Consider the following 22,800-nt stretch of genomic DNA (forward strand, 5'->3'; position numbering starts at 1 on the left):
TCTCCTAAAGCTACACAGATATGGGGATGACCCGGGTAGTGAAATTTAAACACCTAGTCATGCACAGAGGAAATGCAATAAATCTCCATGTACATTTTCTTCACTACAATAGAAGACAGGACAAATCCATCTGCAAGATTAAAGATAGCAGTGAGATGGCAGAGTTGTCAAGTCTGATGAAATTCACCACCGATACTTAAGGAACTAATTGAACAAATCTTTGAACCATGAACAACCAACTTCATGAAGGCAATCACCTCACAGAAAAAGTGATTTAGAGCTTTGAGGAGATGAATATGGAACTTCTGCCTAAAAAGGGAACTGAAGGAGCATTTGAACCATTGGCCTGGTTTGATCCAGGGAAAAATTCTGGATCAAATTATTGAAAAAGCAATGCATAAATCCATAAAGGTTTTGTTGATAACAAAACACATCTAATACTTCAAATTTCCATCAAGCAGGCCTGTGAGTTGAAGAGGTCTCACGGTAGCTAAGTCCTTAAAAGGGAACTTTTACGTTTCCCTTTATGTACGGAAAGCGGAAATGTGAAACAAGTTACTCTGCTGCTCTGGTATGCAAATTTCTGGCAGATAAGATAAGAACCTGCTTGCGTTCAGCTGGAGTTAGGCAGAAGAATCAAGGCTAAAGTAGAATAATTATGCCAAGTGACTGAATATGGTAAGGTAAATACAACCAGTATGAACTGGAAAATTACAGGGGTGTTTTGGGTTGCAATGGCACTCACACCTACCATATCAGTAATACCATACAGGGGCAAGATTGCCTAGGGAATGCTATCAGAAATATCAGATTTTGGATACACTAGAAGCAAAACTAGGATCAAAGGGGAAAATGTCATTAGGAAAGGACTGCGTATTTGTGAGGACTTTGAGAAGAGAAAATGGGATGCAAGGGCAGTGAAAAGGTGGGCTCAAACTCAGAAAAATGGAAAATAAAGAATAAAATCAAAGAACAATAGTAAGTGAATCTTCTGGCAGCAAGAGCATGGACACCTACAGATGTCAGTGATGCCAACCTGAGGACCTGAGTCCACCAGGAGAGATGAGGGTCCCCCATTGGACAACCCGTTGTACTTTGTATCAGGTCAACTTCGGAGGGGCGGGGGGAGGGGGGGAATAGCATTGGGTGGCAGTATTTATAGAATTGTAATTTAATAGTGGATCTAGATCTGAAATTATATTTAAGAGCTATAATTAATCAATTCATAGTTGCACATAAATGCCTGCATAGCTATATAACAGTCAATTAATATTAATAGCTTGTTATTTTGTTAATTGGATTATGGATCATTTTGGTTCCTTAGATTACTAATTGAGATTACTGGCTGCTTTGCTTATTACCTCCAAAATGTTCACTAATCAATAAACACCTTGATCAGTTTGCATAAGTTACATCTCAGGTGTCCGATCCAAAGGGGGAGTATCAACCCTTAGCTGTAACAGATGGATAACTGGCAAAATGAGTAAACTTAAACCAATAGACAAGATATACTTCGACTTTAATAAGACTTTTGATGTTGACTTATATATCATTACATATCAAGAGAGAAAATGTGTTTTTGATTACATCTCCATGAAGGAAACACACATTTAGTTGAAACTCAGAAAACTTTCAATTCACATCTCACTTTGACATGAAGAATTGATATCAGGTAAGGGCCCTGAGGGCTCCCATGCTATGTGAGCCAATCACTATTTTCCTTGTTTACTTGTGCAGTTGAACAAGGAGTTGAATTCTAAAAAATTTTTTATAACTGAACTTGGTTGAGGTTCCACATTGTGTAGGGGATGGGACTGGAATTCAAAAATGAACCTAATAAATTGGAAATGTTATCTGGGCTAATAAAAGATGGGACAACAGAATAACAAAGTATATGAATGCAAATTGGAGGATAGCAAGCTTTAAAATGGATGAGACATCAAAAAAGGCATGTTTTGTTCTGGGATGTATTAACCACCTTCCTGTTAGTAAAACCTATACATTCGTTATTTCACTGTTTACCATCCAGTAAGTCCTAATATGCCAAATAAATTTATAAGATATCATTTGTAAATATTAGTACAGAGATGACTCAGTACATAACAACTACACTGCACTTTCTGGAAATTCCAAGCATAGTTTTTTAGAACAAGGATGTGTGAGTTCAACTTTATTCTGGGCTAAGTAATTTGCATGATAACTTAAAATACGATATGGCTGCAGTAAGCAAGAAAGTGGCTTCTTTCTTGCAGATATTTGAAATTTTCAGGGTTTTTTTCCCACTAGAAATTTACAGCTGTAATAATCCCAGTAGCATTATTTCTCCATCTAGAGCAACACTTTACCTCAGGCAATGGGAATTTTAGTGAGGATACATTTGGCCCACACAATATATCAAGACCTTCCTCAGTTTCTCAAGGTGATGGTGAGACTGACATTGTCCAGAAAAAAGACAGCAGGGAGCAGTCTGAGTAACTAGAACTAAAGGATTTATTTATTCTTCCTTTCTGAGGAGGAAGGAGTAACCAGACCAACATGAACAGATAGTCAGAATAAAATACAACATGCAATATAATAATAATCAAAGACAGAGTTCTGGGTGGCCTGTACACTGTAGTGTATAGTTCCAAAAAGAGATGATCCATAAATCAATATTTCTCCTTCATGAAGAAACAATCCTTAAAAAAAGACAGGAAAAATAAGAAAAAGGGGAAAAATCAACAAGCATGTGTAGCAGAAAGCTACAGCCAAAGCTTTAAGATTTCACCAAAATGCTTTAAATGACAGTGTTAGAATTTTAATTGCACTTGAAACAAGAACCCTGAAAATGTCACCATCCTGGGACTCCCGTAGATGCTCTTAAGTGATCCCAAAAACCAATCATATACATTATCTATATGTTGCATCCAGTGCATTTTTTCCCCCCCAAATTATGAGATGGTTCTTTGACAAAGTGCTTAAAATAATTGGCTGGAAGTCACTTTTCAGATCTGCATAGAGACTGTTCCTTTCTCCTACCAGACCCTTACAAATGCTTACATCAATCCTATTCCCAAACCTCTCTCACCACAGATGAATTGAAAGCTGTCCAGGGTTGTACTATAATGAAGTATTCTCAAAGAGAAATATGAATGTGAAGCATTATTGAAAAAGAGCCCAAGGATCTGTAACCAGACAATACCCTACCTGTTAATTGTGGTGTCAAACTGTGACTGTAAAAACTAAATAAGACACAGAAATGCCTATTGAAGAGTCTCTTTAAGAGAGACAAATTTAAAATTAAGGCTCAGACTTTGGAAATTAAGCATTTGATCCTGTAAAGATGATTAAAATAATTGTTACTCTTCTGGTGCTCTTTTCCTGACAAAGAGAAGTGCAAGTAGTGCTTGGATCTCCATTTCCTTCACAGTTAGTAGCTTCATGAATAAAATACTTCACCGACTGTGTAGGAAACTTGGATGGATCCCTCTCCTGCCTGTGCTGAAGCACACGTTCCTCCTGGAAGAGTGCCCTAATCCTCATGTCACCAGGGATTTGGAGTGGCTTGCACTCATGAATATGCTCTCTTCATCCAGTCTTCTCCTCCTTCTCAGTGACTTCTGGAAATTGTTAAGATGCCCAAACATAAATGTCTATAGTACCTCTATGTGGGGCTGGCAGGTAGCTTGTGAGAGACCCATACCCTTCTGGAATAGAAGGAAGAGGCCAGGAAAGACCTGCACGGCATCCACAGCCACTCTGTGCGCCTATGTCTGCAGAGGGTTTGCAGTCTCTAAAGCAATGCTGGAATACCTCTACGCTGCTTCCTAGGGGAATGTCTTAACCGTGAGGCTGCAGAGATGATATCAACAGGGGAGAACAGCCTCCTCAAAATAACGTATAAACCCCTTTTGGGGAGCTCTGTTAAGAGCTTCTATGTCTTCTCTATTAAAACAACGGGAATTAAACTGGATTTCATGTAGCCTGCTTGGGTGCTTTAATCCGATGCCAGTAGGAGAAAGGAACAGTGTTTGTCCAACTCTGAAAAATTACTTCCAGACAAAACTTATTGGCTGATGTGACCCAAACCCCCAATAGTTTCAGGACAATTAAAACAGTGCTCTTGAGCTACCTCTTAATTTTCCAAACGAGAATACAAAAGAAACCCTCTCCTACTTCTACAGCTGAACATTCTGGGCCAGAACCAGTAAAACTTTTGTTCATGGTTGTGGACCCACTGGAGCCTTCCCACTCTGAGAAACTGGTTTGTAGCTATGTCCTCAATCAAACTACAGTTCTGCTCTCTCTGCAAAATCATCTTACCCATTTTCAGAAACTGTTTTCTTGCAATTTTTCACAGGACTAAAAACTCACAGATTCAAAGCAATCCAGTCACATACCAGAGCAGTAATTTCTTTAGGTTAGACTATCCAGATAAGATATTCCTTTTCCTCAGAAGAGGCTAGTATGTAGTTCGTGAGTCATCTAGGTTGAGGGACAGCTTGTTATGGCTTGCAAAGGGGACAGATTAAAATGTGCATCATGTCAACACCACTATCTACCCTTTCTCTGCAGGCTCTATTCTCCTAAGAATCAGTGAATGTCAGCCTAGCTGACTTCACAACCCAAGCTGACATTAAAAAATGGCATACTCTTGATATCCCTTCTTCATCCTCAGTGTCAGAGGTGGGATGTGAAAGATCTGCTGCTTACAACGTCAGGGATTTTTTTTCAGTTCTAGGTTGACTCCTAGCTGGCATGTTCTCCCCCTTCAGGCCACAGTTTTGCTATTTGTCTGGCAAGCACATTTGACTGCTTAGTTTGAGCTGGATGGATAAGAAATCAAGCCTGGAAGAGCTTCAACCTGCAACGAATGGCCCTAGGCTATTGCTGCGCAGTTCACATAGCGCCAATTATAGACTTCTGCCCTTATGCTTTGGGTTTTATGAGCCGTTAGCCCTGTGTTTCTTACCCTACCCATTTCCTCTCCACACACAGCTGCAGCCTCTGCAAATCCACAGCTGTTACCACAAAACTGATCTCTCCCTGTGCTCTGCAGCTGTACTGATGCAGTGAGGGACAGGATTTCCATCCCCAAAATCCTAAATGTAAGCAAGACATGTAGCTAAAGGTATTAAGCTGTTAAGAGCTGAGGACAGGAAAAGAGAGTACCTATTTCTTTTTGCACCTGCGGGTTGTAAATCCATGAACTTTTTTCAGTGACTTCTCATTGCCAGCAGTGGACATGAGGAGAAAAGTGTGTGTGCTCTTCAAGGAGCTGATTGCTAAATCGCTTGTTTAGCTGCTGATTGTGTGGTTGATGGATACAATAGAGCAGAATTTAGCTCTAACCACCTGAGCAGCTCGCTGTCAGGCTTTCTCCACAAAGCATAACTGCAGGTGGGTATGAATTCAACAGTTGTGGCCCCATTTTGTAGCTGACCTTGCTTTGAGTATACCTGTATCTTAGTTTTGCATGGTTCTCTTTTTACATCCCATTTCTTTCCCCTCCTCCTCACTAATTCCTGCTTACTATATTTTGTATTAAGGTTCTATCACGTCTTGACATGTACCAGGCAAACTGAATAGAAAGGTAGTCTTTGTTCCAGTTTTGATACCATAAAATACAGCAGAATGTCAGAACATGGGGCAAAGATGGCAACTTAAACCAAACATGGTCAGTAAATGCACTTGAATTTGGAACAGTAGGTGAAAGAAAGCCATCAGGCCCACATGTCTGAACACAATTGTTCTGAGCAAGATTATTTTATTAGGCTAGACATAATTTATGAGACATCAGTCACACAAGGAAAGCAGAAGGCTGGGAGTATTTATTTACTATGCTTCTAAAACAATTTCTGGCTGCTGCAAGTTTGGTTTTGCATGATTTTTTTGTCTCTACAGATTCATTTTGGGATATCTGGTCCAAACTAAACTTCGTCATCATTAACAGATACTTCCAGTTCGTTACACTCCATTGCTGAAGAGTAGAAGGTGAGATTCAGTTCTCCTGGACTGAAATATCTGTAATGCAGACTAATTGCTCCAAATTATTTTATTGTTAGTTGAGAAAAATACATGTTTTTAATCCCAGATTTATGTGGTCTGTTTTAGGGTGAGACATTCAGGGCATCTCAGAAGTGACTGTTTTTCTTCAGTGACTATAAAGGGAACTAAATTTAGATGAAGGCAGCTATGCTATGGATACATACAGTTTGAATATAAATTGAATTCTACCCCAGTTAGTAAAAGACTATGATGGGTACATGGAATCATAACAGCAATATTGCAAGTCATGAAATAAAAGGTACAGGAGTGCACACTTAGGAAACAGGGATACCTTGAGTGTTCCTGATCTCATCTGCCTTTCACCTGGAGATTCACCTGATTCTACAAGGTTAGCTTTTCCAGAAAACTACTCTGGGTTCTTCTCCTTGGTGGAGCTAGATCAACGAAGACAAGAGATTTTGATGCACAGTAAACCTGCTGAAATGTAGACATCTTAGCATGAGAGAAGTCTCTCCCAAGACACCCCTCATTGCCTCATCTAAATTTTTAATTCAGGTGGGAGTCCACAACCTCCTGAGATGCCCCAGAGCAACCTGCCAGGGCTCCAGCTACAATTTGTAAGGGCGCAGGTCTTCCATATGTCCTTTGTAATATCTTTAGCACTGCAAGGGTGTCTTGGACATCTTGTTTTATACGAAATGGTGCCAAGTGCCTCCATACAGGCTGATGCATTTAGACTTAGGTCTTCACTAACCTAGAAGATCTTCCCTCTGTTGGCATAACTAGCTTAAATGTAGAAACCTACATTTTAGATACCCTCTTTTAGTTAGACACGACTATATTTTACTTCTTTCAAAAGAGTCTATTAATTGATTTACGAAAAAAAGTATGTATTTGCTTTTCCCTGCCTTAATTATAGAAAAGCAAACATAAGCACGTATGCTTAAATGTCATTGATACTACTGTGAATGACTGGATGCTTTCCAACAGCAGAAACTTGTAAAAGGCGTGTATCAGTTTCAGCCAGGAAATATGTTTTTCTTACCAATTATTTTTCTGCAGTTCATTACAGAACAGTGTTCTAGGTTCTGCTTCCTAGACTGTGTGTACATTTTGTATCAGATCATGTCTCTCTAAAAGGGAAAAACATTACAGGATGGAGAAACCAGAAATCTATGCCTCCCTTTACAGTGCTTTTTCTCAGGGCCTTTTTCATGCAATTAAATACTCCCTCTTGCCTTTTTTTCCATCTAGCCTTATGGCTCCTGCATGTCAGACTGTGGAATGGCTCAGCTTCAGCAAGGTGTGTGGAAACCCTCTCAGTCAAGATATGCTGTGAGTGGGTATGTAATATGCCCTCTGGTTATGTAGGTTAGATTCATCTTTTATCAAGTAGTTTCCCATTTCAGAGTGTTATAACCTCTATGATATTACACAAAAGGTGAGAAGACGCTCCACAAACAAGCTTGGCTGTGGCCAAATGCAGTTAGTTCAGTAATTATTATGAGTCAAACTGCAATTAACCAGCAATATCATTTCCAAATGACTCTTCATGCTGGGATACTGTGATTTTAAATTGAGATTATCTTGATACTTCTTTTCACTGCTCCAAATGTTTCTCACTTTTTTTACTGCAACCAGTCCAATAGAATGGTCCATGCAGGACTCACTGACTTGCAAATCAGCTTTTCCTGTTTTCTTCTACATTTTGTCATGCTTTTCAGTCTCAGCAAGTTCAAGATACTTTCTAACAACTGGACACTGTTACAAGACCACCAACCTTCTCTCTGTGCCATCTATAATGCCTCTGATATGCTCTCACGTCAAGTGCATGAGAAGGCTAAAATGTTTATATACGGAATTAATTTAGGGCTGACACTTTTTTTAAAGAATTCACAGCAAAAGTCCCCACATTGTCATCACTATTGTTAGATTAGAGAAACACCTTTTCCCAGCAAATACATGTAGCAAACAAAAAGGCATCCATTAAAAACTTCAGTTTGTATAGCCTGTTTTACACAGACATAGTTATGGCTGAAGTCATTAACCATGTAAAATGAAGCTGAGCTCTTAAAACCATTTTTATCCATGAGTAAGAAACAAATATCTGCAGATCATCATTACATTTGAGACATCTGTGATAGTTTGGAGTCTGTGTTACTTTGTGTCTTTCACTATTAGTTAGAAGGAAAGGGATGTACTTTCCATTTCCCTTTTTTTTTTTTTTTAAATCACTCAAAAAATCACCTATACCAAAAGTCAATTTGGATTCTAAGAAATATTGTTGTTGTTTGCTTGCTTTGTTTCCTGTTGGACAGATTTATTTCAAATAACAGATTTGTTCTAAAACATCAGCTGGGCACAACTGTATTTTGTTTGGTTACATCAGATTCTCACAGAGGAAAACATTTCTGTGAAAAAAGAGTTGTTCCACATGAGCTTTCCATACAGAAGTCTTCTGTGTTCAGTTTCTTTGTATACTTCCATATTGTTGCTAACATTCACTTACAACAGGCATTAGTTTATTTATTTTATGGGGGAAATGTGATTGAAAGGTTGTAGCTTATGTGTCTCATTGACCTGTATCTGATAGTTTCTCTTATTCTAATCTAACATTTTAAATGCATTAGATATGTTACTTCCTAAAGGTGAGTTTTAAAGTGGTTTTTAGCTATTTACAAGAAAGGGAGATGAAAAAGACTAGCTCAAATGCAAGTGCTTTCAATATTGAGTTGTCCCAGGAGTTGGAATGATCTTTACCGGAGATTTCTTTCCTGGAGCCAGATCCTTGATGTTCCATAGTATAGATTTAAAAAATGTTTCTAATGAATTACTAGATCTAAACTGTAGATGAAGTGCCAATCTGTATACAGGTAAAAAAGAATGATGCTACATTTTTACATTGCTCAGCTTTGCCACATTTCAACAGAGAAGATTGGAAAGAGCACGTACGCATGCACATATTGAGCTTTGATGTGAAAAGTGTATGATTTTAGCAATTGAACAATTTGCTAATCCATTTTGGACTTCATGCAAATTACTTCCACCCCCAAAAATATTTCCTTGTGCAATTTTGTACATTAGACTTTAAGAGCAGTTTTTGAATGGTAAGACTAGAAAGGAATTAAGTGTATTACCCAAGGAAACCATGAATTCTCCTCACTGCAAACTTTTAAGAACATGTAGAAAAACACCTGTCAGGCACAGCCTATTTATAACAGATCCTGTTCTGGGGGCAGAAGGGAGGGAACAGGCCTCTCAAAGTTTCTAGTTGATTTTTTTTTTTTTTTTAATTATTCCATTATACTGTGCTAATGCATAGTTACTGTTGGTTCATTTAGGTTTTGGGTTTTTTTTCTGTGGTTATGAATAGTCATGTAGGCAATGGTTTCAAGTTTCACAGTGTCATGAAAGGACGCTTACTGCAACCACTAGGACAATCACTGTATATCATCCGGGCACTGCAAAAAGTTGAATTCTTTTAATGGGGGAAATTCCTTGTGGAGGATCTAAACCCATATTTTTTGCTTCAGGATGAATAGTTTCATAACTTAGCTGTGGTCCAAAGGATGGGTACTAGCAGTAGGTTAGCAGCAATGACTACAATTAGTGCATTGCAGTCAGTGCTGTCTCCATTTGCTTGAGAGATCTGGGGCTCTTCAGAAGTAGAAGAGTTTAGAAAAAATAATATCCCTGTGCTGAAAGCATCTAGAAGTATCTCGTCCCCTCCCACAAAAGAGAAGCATGTAGAAGGGACATGGTGGGACTGCTTGTTAGTATGCTTAGCTCCTACTTTATATGCTCTTAATTCAACCCATGTACCCGAGATCCCTGACTTCCACCTGCCTCGTCCACTTACTACTAAGAGTTTAAACAATGAGTTTGGAGTCGATGCTTAACTTCTCGACAGCCAATGTAAGGGAAGTGAATCCCACTTCAAATCTGGTAGTCAAACCTGTATTCAATAAAACTAGCAAATTAAAACATACTCATTGGGAATTTCCTAATGTGTTTATAAGAAGTGTTAGATTAGCCAAATAAGATAGACTCATATTTGACCATGAAAAAAAAAAAAATCTTTTGTTTTTTATTAACAATATTTTTTTTCAAGTAACAATATGCTAGGGTTATTATAAGTTTCTGAATTCAGCTGTGAAGCCATCATTCTTTCAAAAAAGATTATTTCTAACTAAGAATCAGACTAGTACTTTAGAACAGATGTTTTGTCAAACAAATCAAAGTTATATGGGAATTTAAAGGACTTAACCTGGCTAGTCCTTGCAGGTAGTGGGAATGACTTACGTGATTATGCTGACAATTTTATCTCTTATTTTATTAATTGCCAAGATGACCTCTACCGTTGGAAAAAAAAAAAGAAAAAAAAAAGAAAAAAACACTACTCTCTATATTTTCTTCTCCTGTGTTCTGTTTCTAGGGTGCTGATCTCTCTAAGTAAGAACATTAAGAGTAATGAACTCCTGTTTTCAAGTCACAAAAAATTAAAAATCTCCCTTTTCATTTCAAAGCAAAAGATCAGGAAATTCAGAAACACTTCCTTCCTATTTTGTAGGCTATATACAAATATATTTAACTATTAAATCTATTTATGAGATGATTTGTCTGTGGCAGAAGTAGAGTAGCTATTGAAATAACACTGCCCCAGGTAATCACAGTCAGACATAGCTATGTGTGCGCTTAGCCTACAGCCTCAATTGTTGAGAATTTCCTTGCTACCAGCCAGAGAGCAAATAACCTGAACAATATTTATTCACAGTAGTTTTAAACTTACAAGTCAGTCACATTATATTATGTTTATAAGCATACAAAGCTCAGTAGCAGCCTCCAACAGTAACTGCCTCCAACAGCAGACCAGAAAAATCACCTGTAGGCAATGGTGCCTGAAATGTCTCCTTTGTAAAGTGAAAGCAAATTTCAGCCCTTAAAGAGTGCAGCTGTGCCACAGTGGGCAGCAATCTAATCAGTACATCTGCTTGGACTGAAAGATGATGGAGAAAAGCCATGGTGAGTAGCTTTGCTCTCCGAAGATTGAGGGCAGACGTCAAACGGTGTGTTTCTCTGAGGAGCGTGGATTTGTTCTACCTGCTCTCCATGTTGGCTGAACACATGTGTCCTCCAGTTCAAAAACAATGGTGTGGTATTATAATGGTGCTGTAGTCAAAATTTCCAATTTGCAAGTCATCTACACCCAGCATCTCAACGCTGGTAGTCCCATAGCCTTCAAAGAGACGCGTAGCTTCCTTGTTTATGTGCCTTGCCTTTGCCTGGGCTAGCTTTTTTTGTGTGGCATCTACCCCCAGCTGACAGTAACCGTTTGAATTATTATCCTGCTAGTTATCTCCCTAATAATAATCTGGAGTGGAAGGTGAGTTGGGTTGTGTGGAAGAAATTAACAATGTTCCTTTTTGCAAAACAAAGTTAATTAAAAGAATCAGGTCTGCAAGGTATTTTGTACAGCTAACAAAAAGATCTATGCAAAGCTTGGACCATACAGAACAGCATGAATTTTAATCAAAGGCACTAGTTAAGCTATCATTAACTTCAGTGGAACTGAACAATTGAAGAAACTGGAATTTTGCCTTCATTGCTTGAGCTCAAATCAGATTCTTGTGGTTGAGGTTTATATAAGGGCTGGAAGAAGAATATCCACCGTCAAATCCCTCAAATCTCTTTTTCTTTTTTAAAGAACTTTCTATAGATTTATCATTAAACAAATACATTCATTTGCAGAACCCTGTTGAATTAATTTTCAATTTTTTTTAAATTAAATTACTCCACCTCTTCAGTTAATCCACATGAAGAAGTGGGAATTGATATGTTAAATTGCTCTTTGTACCATGGTCCCGGATGCCAATTTTATTAATCTTTGTTTTTTTCCCAATTATTTTACCCATAGGCCATGAATTGTAGCATATCTGACAGACATTCTTTATAGAACAAATGGATTTCACTATTTAAACAGGTGTGACACGCTTTAAATAAATACTTACAGTAGTATTATTTGATTTTAACAATACAAATAAAGCTCAGATGGCTGTGGTAAATTAATTAAAATTACTGAGTACGGTGGATGGGGTGAAATAATGGAACTATCTCCCAGGACGTTGAGTATCTGGAGGTGCTAGACTGCCTCCCCTCGCAGTCAATAGAGATGCAGTCTTAATAACTATGGTAGGCAGTTTATTAGGCTTTCTGATGGTGATAACCATGGTCTCATCAAAGTTGTCACAAGCATTTCAGATAAAAAAAGCACCCTTGCCCTTATCTCAGAACACGGAAGGATATGGGAGACCTTATCGCAAGCAACTTCCCATAGTGCTGCCCACTATACAAATGAAGAACAAAAGCAACTGTGTTAGAAAGGAATTATAATCCGATATTAAAATGCTGGCAACAGCACACAGCTGCAGAAATTCTGCTGAAAACAGGAAAGAATGAAACAATATTGTGTTGTACTATGGACAGCAACCTCGACCCAACATATCGAAAATGGTGCTCAGTGTGCAAGGCATCACAGCAAAGGCAAGGATGAGGAAGGAAACTGCAAGAAAAGAATGAGGTGATGTGTAGATGCTTTATGCCTTCTGAAAGCCAACGGGCAGCATGGAAGGAAGCAAGACAGGTTGTGTTTAAACAGAGCAGAGTTGAGCATTGAGGACCTGACAAAGCTGACTTTGTGATATTACCTTATAAATGAGTGGAAGCAAAGGTCCTGCAAAAAGGAAAGGTGGGCTGTGTGATGCTGCACTGGAGCAAAAAAGCAAACACATGCCACATGTCTCTTCAGACTAAAGGGGAAAGATGTACATGTCTGTAGCCATCCTGCAAGTAGGTTACTCTTGAGCAACACATGGGGTGAATTGTGTGTACAATAATGCCTAGTGCCACAGCCTTTTGGCCTCAGTGAGCTAATGCAATATAAATTTTATTTAGCAAATGGAAGTTCAGGAACCACTTGGAAGAAAATATCACTGTGTTTCCCAGCGTGCAGGTCAGTCTGTACATGGCTATGAAGTGAGTTGCTGAGTTATGTCTCTGCCTCAAAGTATTTATTCCACTCTTTCACCAGAGCCAGAAAAGGCAATTGCAAAGCAACCATGCCTAAGCTTGAGCTTTCATTTTCTGAACACAACATCAGCACTGCAGCTTGCTGATCAGACTACAAGTATTTTGGCAAAGTCAAAGTGCTGCAAAAGGACAGGCCTTTTATCTTCTCTCTTTCCTTGCCCTGGAGACAAACAAAAAAAGGCAGAACAATGCAGTTGGATTGGTTCATTTTCGTCACCTATTCCTTAAGAAAAGTTCCTTCTTCTAAACTGTGCAGCCTCAAAGCTGATGTCATTTATCAGCAATAAATATTGACAAGGAAAGAGAAGGGAGCGCATATATATATATACAACCCTAGAGTGAGGAGAGCCTCTAACTCCTGCCACTCTTCTTAAGATACAGAAGGATTCTGGCTGGACAAAGGTAAGGTATGCAGAATTTAATTTCAGTATTAGAGATTTTATCCATAGAGTCACTTGGTCAGCATTGATTGGGCACTGTGTTACAAAGGCTAATGTAGTTAATATCTAAGTTGTACCAAATGTTATAATTAAAAGAAAAGGTCTGCTTATAATAATCCCAGAGGAAGAATTTAGAAATAAATTATATCTTCTGCTTAGAAAGCACTCCTTCCACCTGTCTGGGTGAGAAATGACTTCAGTGAAGTCTAATTCCCATGTTTCTTTAGATCAAAAGGTAACACTTTGACTCACTTGCTTCATTCTTCAAATGTGAACATAAATTAATCCATTTTGCAGATGGTGGTTAATCACAGGAAATGCTTTTCTAATATCATTTGAATTATTATTATGTTTAACTTATTTCACTTGAGTATTGGGATATACCAGTACAGTTGAACTCAGAATTTTGCCACCTAGAAATGTTAACTATCTGTCCAAGCTTTCAGATATATACAGTATTAAAATGTCTATTATATCTTATAGTATGCAGTAAGCTGATTGCATTTTCTTAATGCAGAGTGAAAATTTTTTTACAAAATGAAAGTTAAAGATGTAAACTCAGAAAAGGTAGAAAAAACTTATATCAAAATAACTGAGAAGACAAATATTCCCATTCTTACAAACTCAAACCTGCTATGCCCCGAAAGCTTTACCAGCTGACAGGAAAAAGGCTCTGCTGAGGAGTGAAGCTCCAGGACTAAACACAAAAAGCCTGGACTGTACTTTTCAAATAAACCTTTGTTTCTAGCTTTTTAGCTATAGATTTTATTTTTTTACATTCCATCAAATTTGCATGAAATTCCAGTTTTCAAGCAGAGCTACCTAAAAGTACATTGCTAGCATTTGTCTTTTCAGAAGCATAGAAGTGCTTTAGTGAATTGAATACTATTGACATGGAAAGATAATTGTATCTGGGAGCTCTCGTCTTTTGACTTTGAAAGTAATGCCAAATACACTTACTTCAAGTGACAGATTTGATTGTACAGTCTGACAATCAATGATGTGCAGTAGTATTTTAATCAAGTTTAATTCTGGAGCTAGAAATATTTTATGTTTCCAGTTGCAGCACTTTTCTGGGGAGTCCCAGAAAGATCTTGTTTCTGCATGTAAGGACTAGATAACTCCTCTGTGGCCAAAGACATCCTTTCAGTTTAAGAATTTATTCTTCATTAATGTGAGTGAGATCCCTGCCTCTACCTCATGCAAGTGATTTCCTTACGCAAGCGTGGGAAAGCAAACTAAAGACTGAATATCTGAATGACATGAAGTCTTTGGTGTGATAGGATATGTCTTGTTGATTTATATCATGCAATGGAATACAGTACTGAAATAAATGATCAATCTAGCTGCAACCTCTCTAGTACCAGGAGCATTATAGTCACCAAATCACATTCTCTTGGTGTTTTCATAGGCTGAATAGATCTCCTAAGAGTTAAGATTTATTAGCCCAGGCATAATGCCACCATAACGTAACTATGAAGCCCATTGGATTTAAACTCACATCTCTGCATGGCAATGCTGTGCTACCATGCTTATTAGTACCAGTTTGGAAATTGATACATCAAGCTCATTACCTTGTAAGCTCATGAAAGAATACAGTACATTCAATAGAATAACCCAACAGCTTTTGTTCTAAACTCAGACAACTTAGTCTTGCATTGCTACCATGCAAATGAAAAGAGAATTCACTTTTTCTCTTTGGTTTAATCTCCCTAGAGATAGGTTGAAACTCTGCATAGCTGGGCATCTAAAAAATAAAGAACTTATCTTGTTCCAACTGTGGTTTGGTTGCCACCTTCTGATATATGGACTCATGCCTTATATTTGTTCATGAACACTTTGCTGTGAATATTAGCCCTAAGATCTTTTGGCTGGGTGTAAAAGTCACATGGTACATTTATGTTCTCTGGTTGATTGAGCTCCAATCTTAGTTGGAAAGTCTTCCCTGTGTTGTAAAAATGATTAACATTTCTAGCTATGCCTATACTTGCTAGCATCTAAATTCAGAGGAAGTTGCTCTCAACCTCAAAGGTAAATGCTAGCAAGAGCATCGCTACATCAAGCCCTTTACTGTGACGTTATACGCTCTGACGTGTGTCAGAATACTACTGCAAGCTAGCGTGGAATACTCATAAAAAGTGAACATAAAAGGGGTCTCACACACAAAGAAAGATGTTCAAAAAGCTTCATATTTTCCAGTATTCTGGCAGGCCTTTCCCAGGTTCAGGGTTGAATTTTAGTTGGAAATTTAGCTCCAAATGAGGGTTATAAGTGGACCTGCTTGTGCCCAGTTACAGACCACAATGTATAAAACTTGCTCCTCAGTGAAGATGAAAGTATCAGAGCTGCTGCACTATTTATAAATGAAAGAGTCACACCAAAGCATTCTGCGAAGAAAACTAACACTCTTTCTGGACACCTATCGTTATTCTTTTCATTGTTATCACTATTTTCCCTATAATAAGCAGCAATTTCTGACACCACAGATGTAGGCTGACTCACTCACACAGGACTAGATAGCAAGTAAATCCACTGATTTCAGTATCATAAATCCAACATAAATAAAAGGGAGATCAGATCAAAAATCTAGAGGCAATTTCAGGTGTTAAATAATGAACAGGATATGAATAATGCTATAAATGTCATCTCTTCCAAGTCTTCATTCTAGGAACAAGAACTATTCATTCTATTCAGTGAAAGAAGAATGAAATGCAAGCTGTTTTTCCAGGACCCTTGTAACTTGCTGTTAATTCTTTGAGATGTGAATCCATCGTTCAGTTCCTGACAGAAGTAGAAGCTCTTAACTCATTCTTCTCACCTAACATCAACATGTTTATTTAATCACTTAGCAGAGATGAATTGGTGGATTGTTTATATTTTCATTGTATATTTATGGTTTTAACAGGTGTTATCCCAATAGTTTCCCTGTCAAGCAGGATTTTCTAGATCTCCACCAGTGACCTGTACTGCTCATGCTGTGGATTTTTCTCAGAGGCCAGCTTTAAGGTTTATTATGTTCGACGTTTTTTATTACATCTATTTTCCTTGCTTGCTTCAGTCTGTTTTAAGAAAACCCATTGAGTTCATAGTTACTCTTCCTTGGGATTTTGCCACATCTTTACTCTTTACCAACTAAAAAGGCATGTTTTCCTCTATAGCCTCAATAATACAAAGATAACTAACCTTTACTTCTTCTGACATGTAGAAAAAATATCCCATGAATATAAGTGGGGTTCAGACTGCGTACATACAGTGGTATTTGCTTTTATAAGGTATCTTAGCAGCCAGAGAGCAATAACCAATATTATTTCATGAAGGTTTTGTTTATGTCCAGGTGTAAGATGTAACTTGAGGGTGATCATCACCATTTACTGGAGCCACTATGATGCTGATTTGATGAGGAAACAGGGAGCAGGAAAGGAACGGAGACAACTGTTGATGTGTTCAGTTCTCCACTCCTCAACACCAGTTCCCAATATGGATGATGCTTGCTTGAGCAGGACACTGATGTGACCCTACTGAACAAATTAATGGGCTTTTTTTTATACAAGGAGGCAAAGACGAAGGAAATGTTGCAAATTCAAGATATCTTGAATAAAGAAGTCAAAAGGGGGTTGATCCATCTGTTACTAGAAACACGCAACTTTATGCTGCTTACAGTCCCTGCTTCAATGCAAGGTGAAGTCTTCTGTCTGTATGAGATAGCGGTGCCCATGCGCCATCATACACTCAGTTGCAGTTTCAGCACATTCAACTGTATTAGGTATCAACTAAAATACTCTTCTCTGTGGCAGCCTTGACTTTGCAAGAGTTTTGCGTCTTGCTTACATACCACATTACACCACAAACTTTATGCAACAGGCATTAATGGATTTGGGGTTTTGTTTTTTGTTTTTTCTCTGTAGAAATGGATCTGCTTACTGCAATCATTTTCCTGGCTGCTTTGCTACACCAGTCTGATGGACAGGTAGGAGCATTCATCTATTCAAAAGAGCTATATCTGAGCACATTGTCTAGATTTCTGATGTGACATAGTCTGGTCTAGTGATCTCTAGAGCTTTACAATTCAGGGTTGAAATTATTGTTAGCATGTTAACATAAGACAATAAAGATGAACTCTCATTTTTCACAGATTTTTGTATTAAAATATTTCTTCTGCCTATCAAAATATTCTTCTCCTCACAAGAATAATTTTAAAAATACATTTTCCAAAAAAAATATGAACTGAAGCTGTTCTAAAATAGTTTATCTAAGTATCAGAAGTCTAATCTTCACCTCTCCTTAGAGAGGATTAATCTTGTAAGATATAGATATCTACTACGTAGGCACTTGAATGTGAGCTATTTATCAAGATCTGCTTGTTAATGAATGAAAAGGAATAAGTACTTCAGGGATACCAATCACCTCTTTCTTCAACAAATCTCAGGTGAACTATGTCCTAAGTTGCTTGTTTCCTTTACCTGAGTATAGCAGCAGCCTAAAATAACTGGCTGAGAAGTTATTTCTACCACTGTAAATGTCTTAAGTTAAACAAAATGTAAGACACCTCTTGGGGTAGGTTCAGTTGTCCAAACAGAAGTTTCTTAGTGCAGCTTGAAACTCTCCAGAGTATCTAAGCCATTCACGGGTGGCTGTACAGACAACTATACCTTTCTGGAGCAACAGTCTGAGGCTAGGTAGGGCTCTCTGGGCATTTCAAATGACATTAGGTGCTATTTTAAGCCACTGACTGCAGCCTTTAAAACCTAGAACTGAGCTCTGAAGGCAAAGCAGTGGTATAGATATGTATAGATATGGTATAGATATGGTATAGATATGTAAAATTAAATAAGATGGATCAGTGCCTACAAAAGAGACCATCACACCAACAGTGGAACTCATCTCACTGACTTAAGCATCAAAGTATTAGTTGTCCAGATCTCTGCCAGCCTTTCTCTACAAACAAAGGAAGAAGAAAGAGGTACTTGTAGAGAGTAGTTCTTCCAGTCCTGAAAAGAAGTTTAGATTTTGTGGGATGAGCTACCTCTGCCCTCTCCAGTAATGACATAGAGAGTGCAGGCGTCTAGCTTAGACTGAGATGTCTCATTTTTAGACATTAAGTGGAAAGAATCCTTTCCTGAGAGATGTTTTAGTCTGAAAACTCCAACGTAAGCACTGCAACTCTTTTTCTCTGCAAGGATTCATGACCTGACGTCACTATGTAAGAGACAATCTAAATCATTCATTGCTTTCTTGACCTTAGGTATATCAGAAGATGGTCTGCAAACAGTCCTAAGTTCTGATCCAGCTTCACATGCTTCCAAAGCTTACAAATGACAAGAGCTAGGGACTTTTTTAGTGCACACAAGAGGTCAAAGCCTGTCTTGAGATTTGGTTACAGAGCTAAGCTTTCTCCATGTTTGATGTGGAGACATCTGAAGGTAGAATTCCTATCTACAAATTTAATTTAGGGTCATGTCTCCTAATTAAAAGTGCAGCTCAAATCAAGGAAGGAAGAAAAAAAAAATCAGCAATTATAAGAATAGAAGAACCAACAAAGGAAAGTTTGGAATTTCTAAGAAGCTTTACTTTGACATGAAGCTCATAATTTATCTTGCTTATTAAACTTCTTATAACTGAACCTTCATTATTACTGTTTTCCAGGGTTTTCCATATGAACGAAAGGGCATTTCCTCCTTTCCTTATGTTAACTTTCAAAACCAAAAACAGATCCTTGAGCAACACAATGAAATACGGAGATCTGTAACTCCCACAGCCAGGAACATGCTGAAGATGGTAAGCTATGCACTGTAACTAGCCTGCTTTCCACATCATTAACAGAAGATTGTAGCCTTCTAAACAACCCACACTCAGAGAAGAGAGAGGGCAGGAAAGGTGCTCTGGGATTGAGATGAAGAAATCAGAATTTTATCCCTTTGTTTCTGCCAGCTTCATGCTTAGTTTTGCACTCCTTGATGCTGCAAGCACTTGTAAAAGCATTGCAAAGGTCTCAGGACGGGCCACAAGCACTACTCAAAACCTCTCTCCTAACCAACATGCCTTAGTTTCTCCACTTAGCAAAACTCAATGAAGCAGCATCAGAAATGTTCCATGCTTAGGGTTATTTGTCTACAGGATCTACAAACATGGGCTTGCCCCAACCACATCTATTTATTGCTGTCAAACCTATGTTAACATAGCCTGCACAGTGCATCACAAGTTCTTGCCTTATGGCTGCTCATTGCAATAGACAGCAACTGCAAGCCTTTTCAGGGAAAGTATTTAAACCGGGGAAAAGGTACAAAAGGCAGTGATGGCTCTCAGGTAATGCTCTTGAGTCTGTGGGATAAGCAGCTCCCTTAGAAGAAGAGAAATACATGCCCTGGATGAAGGAAAGTGTGTGTAAATCAAAGGTGGAGCAGGAGCACCAGCAACATGTTTCTGAATCACATGCTGTCAGGAGGGCAAAAGAGGCCTAGATCTGCCTAGCCATTTGTCCTCAGCTGAGCTTATTTTGCCCATCACTGCATCCATCCCCATCACCCCTGATATTCTTGATGTTATCCCTGTCCCATGAGCAGATGAGCTGGTCAGTCCTTTGTGGTTAAGTCTGCGTGGTAAGACTTGCAAACATTCCCCAGATTCAGAGTCCAGCTGGTGTCTATCACTACATCTCAGCTGCACCTGGGCTGAAAATTGGTTTTATATTATTTAGTGCACTGCATCCTGCAAAGTTAACTCAGACACACAGCGAAAAGAAAGCAACAGTATGTTATAAAACTCCTATTAATCAGGACTGTCTGGAGATCAAGACTGTGTGATACTGTGCAAAATAACCTGCTCTGCAACCTTTAAGAGCTGAAGAAATGTGGTGTCCATGCCCTAGTAGTGTAAACTGGCATGACTCTTCTGCTTTCTGTTCAGGACCACGGGAACATTCAGCACGCAACGCCCAAGTCACTCTGCATGGTTTTTTTTCTTCTTGTGGCCTGCACTAATATATATGTGACCTGGATACTTCTTCCTTTGTGTCTTTCAGGTGTGGAGTGAGAATGCTGCCAAAAATGCTCAGAAATGGGCAAATAAGTGTGAGATGAGAATCAGTCCAAGAGAACAGAGAGTCATTGATGGTACATGAAAAATATGGAGCCTAAGCTGATGGGTTAATGACAATTTGCAGATGACCCCTGTGCATGTGAACTAGATATAAGGATAACTTCTAATCTGTTGTAGAATATCTTTTTAGGATTATTAAACACAAAAGCATCATCTTTGGCAGATAAATACCCTGAAAGATAAATTGTTGGAACTTGAGAGAGAGGGACGCTTGGTACTTGCCCTATATTTGTACCTTTCTTGAGGTGTCTCCTTTAGGCTCCTGCTGGAGACAAGACGGTGCAATAGGTGACTGTTGGTATGACTAAGTACAGACATTTTTGTGTAACATTTTGTAGTCAAATAAGTATCTGTGACTGAAAGCTCATCAAAACCAGAGTAACATTTCCTGCAGCTTTCATAGGGTCAGGTGTACTGTCCTCTTCTCAAAAACACAGGGCAAATAGGTTGGGATTGTAGAGATTTTTTTAGGATGTAGCTACAACCCCTCTGTCCTACCTCCCACCCTACAGCTTGCTTCTCTCCCAAGTAATGAAATAGACTTACTTCTACTTCAGGTGTCACCTGCGGTGAGAATATATTACTATCATCTTACCCAAGAACATGGGCTGAAACAATTCAAGTCTGGTCCAGTCAGTCCTCCAATTTCAACTATGGAGTTGGAGCAACCACGAAAAATGTCAATATCGAGAACTATACTCAGGTATGGAGAATCGAAACAAACTGCAATGATACGCTAGAATTACAGATACAGATATTTACCATCAGAAAAAAAATTATCACTATCATCAAACCATTATCTATCATTCATACTCTGATCTAAACATGAATGATAAATTAAAACTCTTTTTCATCTAATTCTGAGGCAATGGAGCCAGTAGTTTGGAAGAGCTGTCCAGAAGAGAAATATTATTCTGTAGAAAAAAAGATTCAATACCTTTAATTTAGAAATAAATATTTTCTATATAGAGATTGAAATACATGATTAAGAAATCTCAAAGTAAAATATCTATGATGAAAATATTTGAATTCAAACTTTACTGTCCTGCCAGAAACTGTGTTCAAAAACATTTGGAAACTGGAGGAAATGGCTAACTCATTTTTCTATTTATTCTTACTGACAGCTAAACTGTAAACTTAAAAGCTAAATAGACAAAATGAAAACAAATTTTTTCTTCTGGTTCAGTTATTTAGTGAGCGCTTTGATGAGAATTCAATAACATATGATTCTGAAATAATGTGTTTAATTTTTTATTCTACAGCTAATCTGGTATAACAGTTACAAGATTGGGTGTGCAGTTGCCCACTGTCCTAGGAACAAGTTCAACTACTTTTATGTTTGCCACTACTGTCCTTCGTATGTACTGCCTTTTTACTCATTTAAGATAAGATAATTATGGATATGTTTTCAAACACTCCTGTAGTCCATTGGTCATGTGTAGGATAAAATGATTACAGTTTATTTTAACCATTTATAATTTTGAAAATACCGATGTGAATTGTGGGTTTAACATCAGGTTAAATAAATAGTAATATTTATTTTATTTCACATTGAAACAGATATTAGGGAAATTTTAGCATATGAACAAAGAAAGGTCTGTCTCTGCAGAATCAGGCATCATGCACAAATCATCCTATACCTTTGACCACAAACAAGAAAGTCAGATGCAAAGTGAAAGGCAACAGTAATTGAATGAATGAATGAATATTGACGGAGGTAAAGAGCACATCTGAAACAGCTGCACGTCAGAAGGCGTCTGCTGAGGTTATTTCCTTATAAGCCACAATCACTTGAAAGCCATCAGAAAAGCAGAACTAGGAAGCACATAAGATTTTTTTTTTTTAAACTGATAATGTTATACAAATGCAAATAATCGATTAGTTTTCTTTCTTAAAACTTATTGTCCCTCTTATTTAAAATCAAAGTTCTTGTATTCTATGAATATCTGAAACTAAAGCATGACTGTCTATGAAAATAATTTTATTCAAAAACTTCTGAATGTCTTTCATTACGATAAATAACATAAACTCCTGTTAATGGCTCAGAGGTGCACTTTGATCTTGTTTTGCATTGTATTTCTTTCAAATTTCAGAGGAAACAATGACATGCAAATAGCTACACCTTACAGAAGTGGACCAAAATGTGCAGACTGTCCCGGTTACTGTGACAGAGGGCTTTGCAGTAAGTGAA

General features: G+C 38.0%; 1 protein-coding gene across 12 annotated transcripts in view; it reads left to right on the plus strand.

Annotated features, from left to right (window-relative positions):
• LOC140650241 (serotriflin-like) overlaps window positions 1–22,800 on the plus strand; it is a 40,255-nt gene that overhangs the window by 16,262 nt on the left and 1,193 nt on the right. For 5 of the 12 annotated variants that reach the window (XM_072858298.1, XM_072858299.1, XM_072858303.1 and 2 more), the window contains 9 exons: window positions 5,884–5,973; window positions 7,243–7,291; window positions 17,066–17,192; window positions 17,420–17,481; window positions 19,158–19,289; window positions 20,533–20,623; window positions 21,167–21,312; window positions 21,872–21,966; window positions 22,703–22,791. In XM_072858298.1, coding sequence (XP_072714399.1) covers window positions 7,247–7,291; window positions 17,066–17,192; window positions 17,420–17,481; window positions 19,158–19,289; window positions 20,533–20,623; window positions 21,167–21,312; window positions 21,872–21,966; window positions 22,703–22,791 — 787 coding nt within the window. In that variant the 5' untranslated portion in view covers window positions 5,884–5,973; window positions 7,243–7,246. Of the gene's footprint in view, window positions 1–108; window positions 679–720; window positions 926–5,883; window positions 5,974–7,242; window positions 7,332–16,419; window positions 16,521–17,065; window positions 17,193–17,419; window positions 17,482–19,157; window positions 19,290–20,532; window positions 20,624–21,166; window positions 21,313–21,871; window positions 21,967–22,702; window positions 22,792–22,800 lie in introns of those variants that run through there. The other 7 variants (XM_072858302.1, XM_072858301.1, XM_072858307.1 and 4 more) reach the window with 7 other exon arrangements.

This window comes from Ciconia boyciana, chromosome 3, assembly GCF_034638445.1.
Source record: "Ciconia boyciana chromosome 3, ASM3463844v1, whole genome shotgun sequence".
Lineage (NCBI taxonomy): Eukaryota > Metazoa > Chordata > Aves > Ciconiiformes > Ciconiidae > Ciconia > Ciconia boyciana.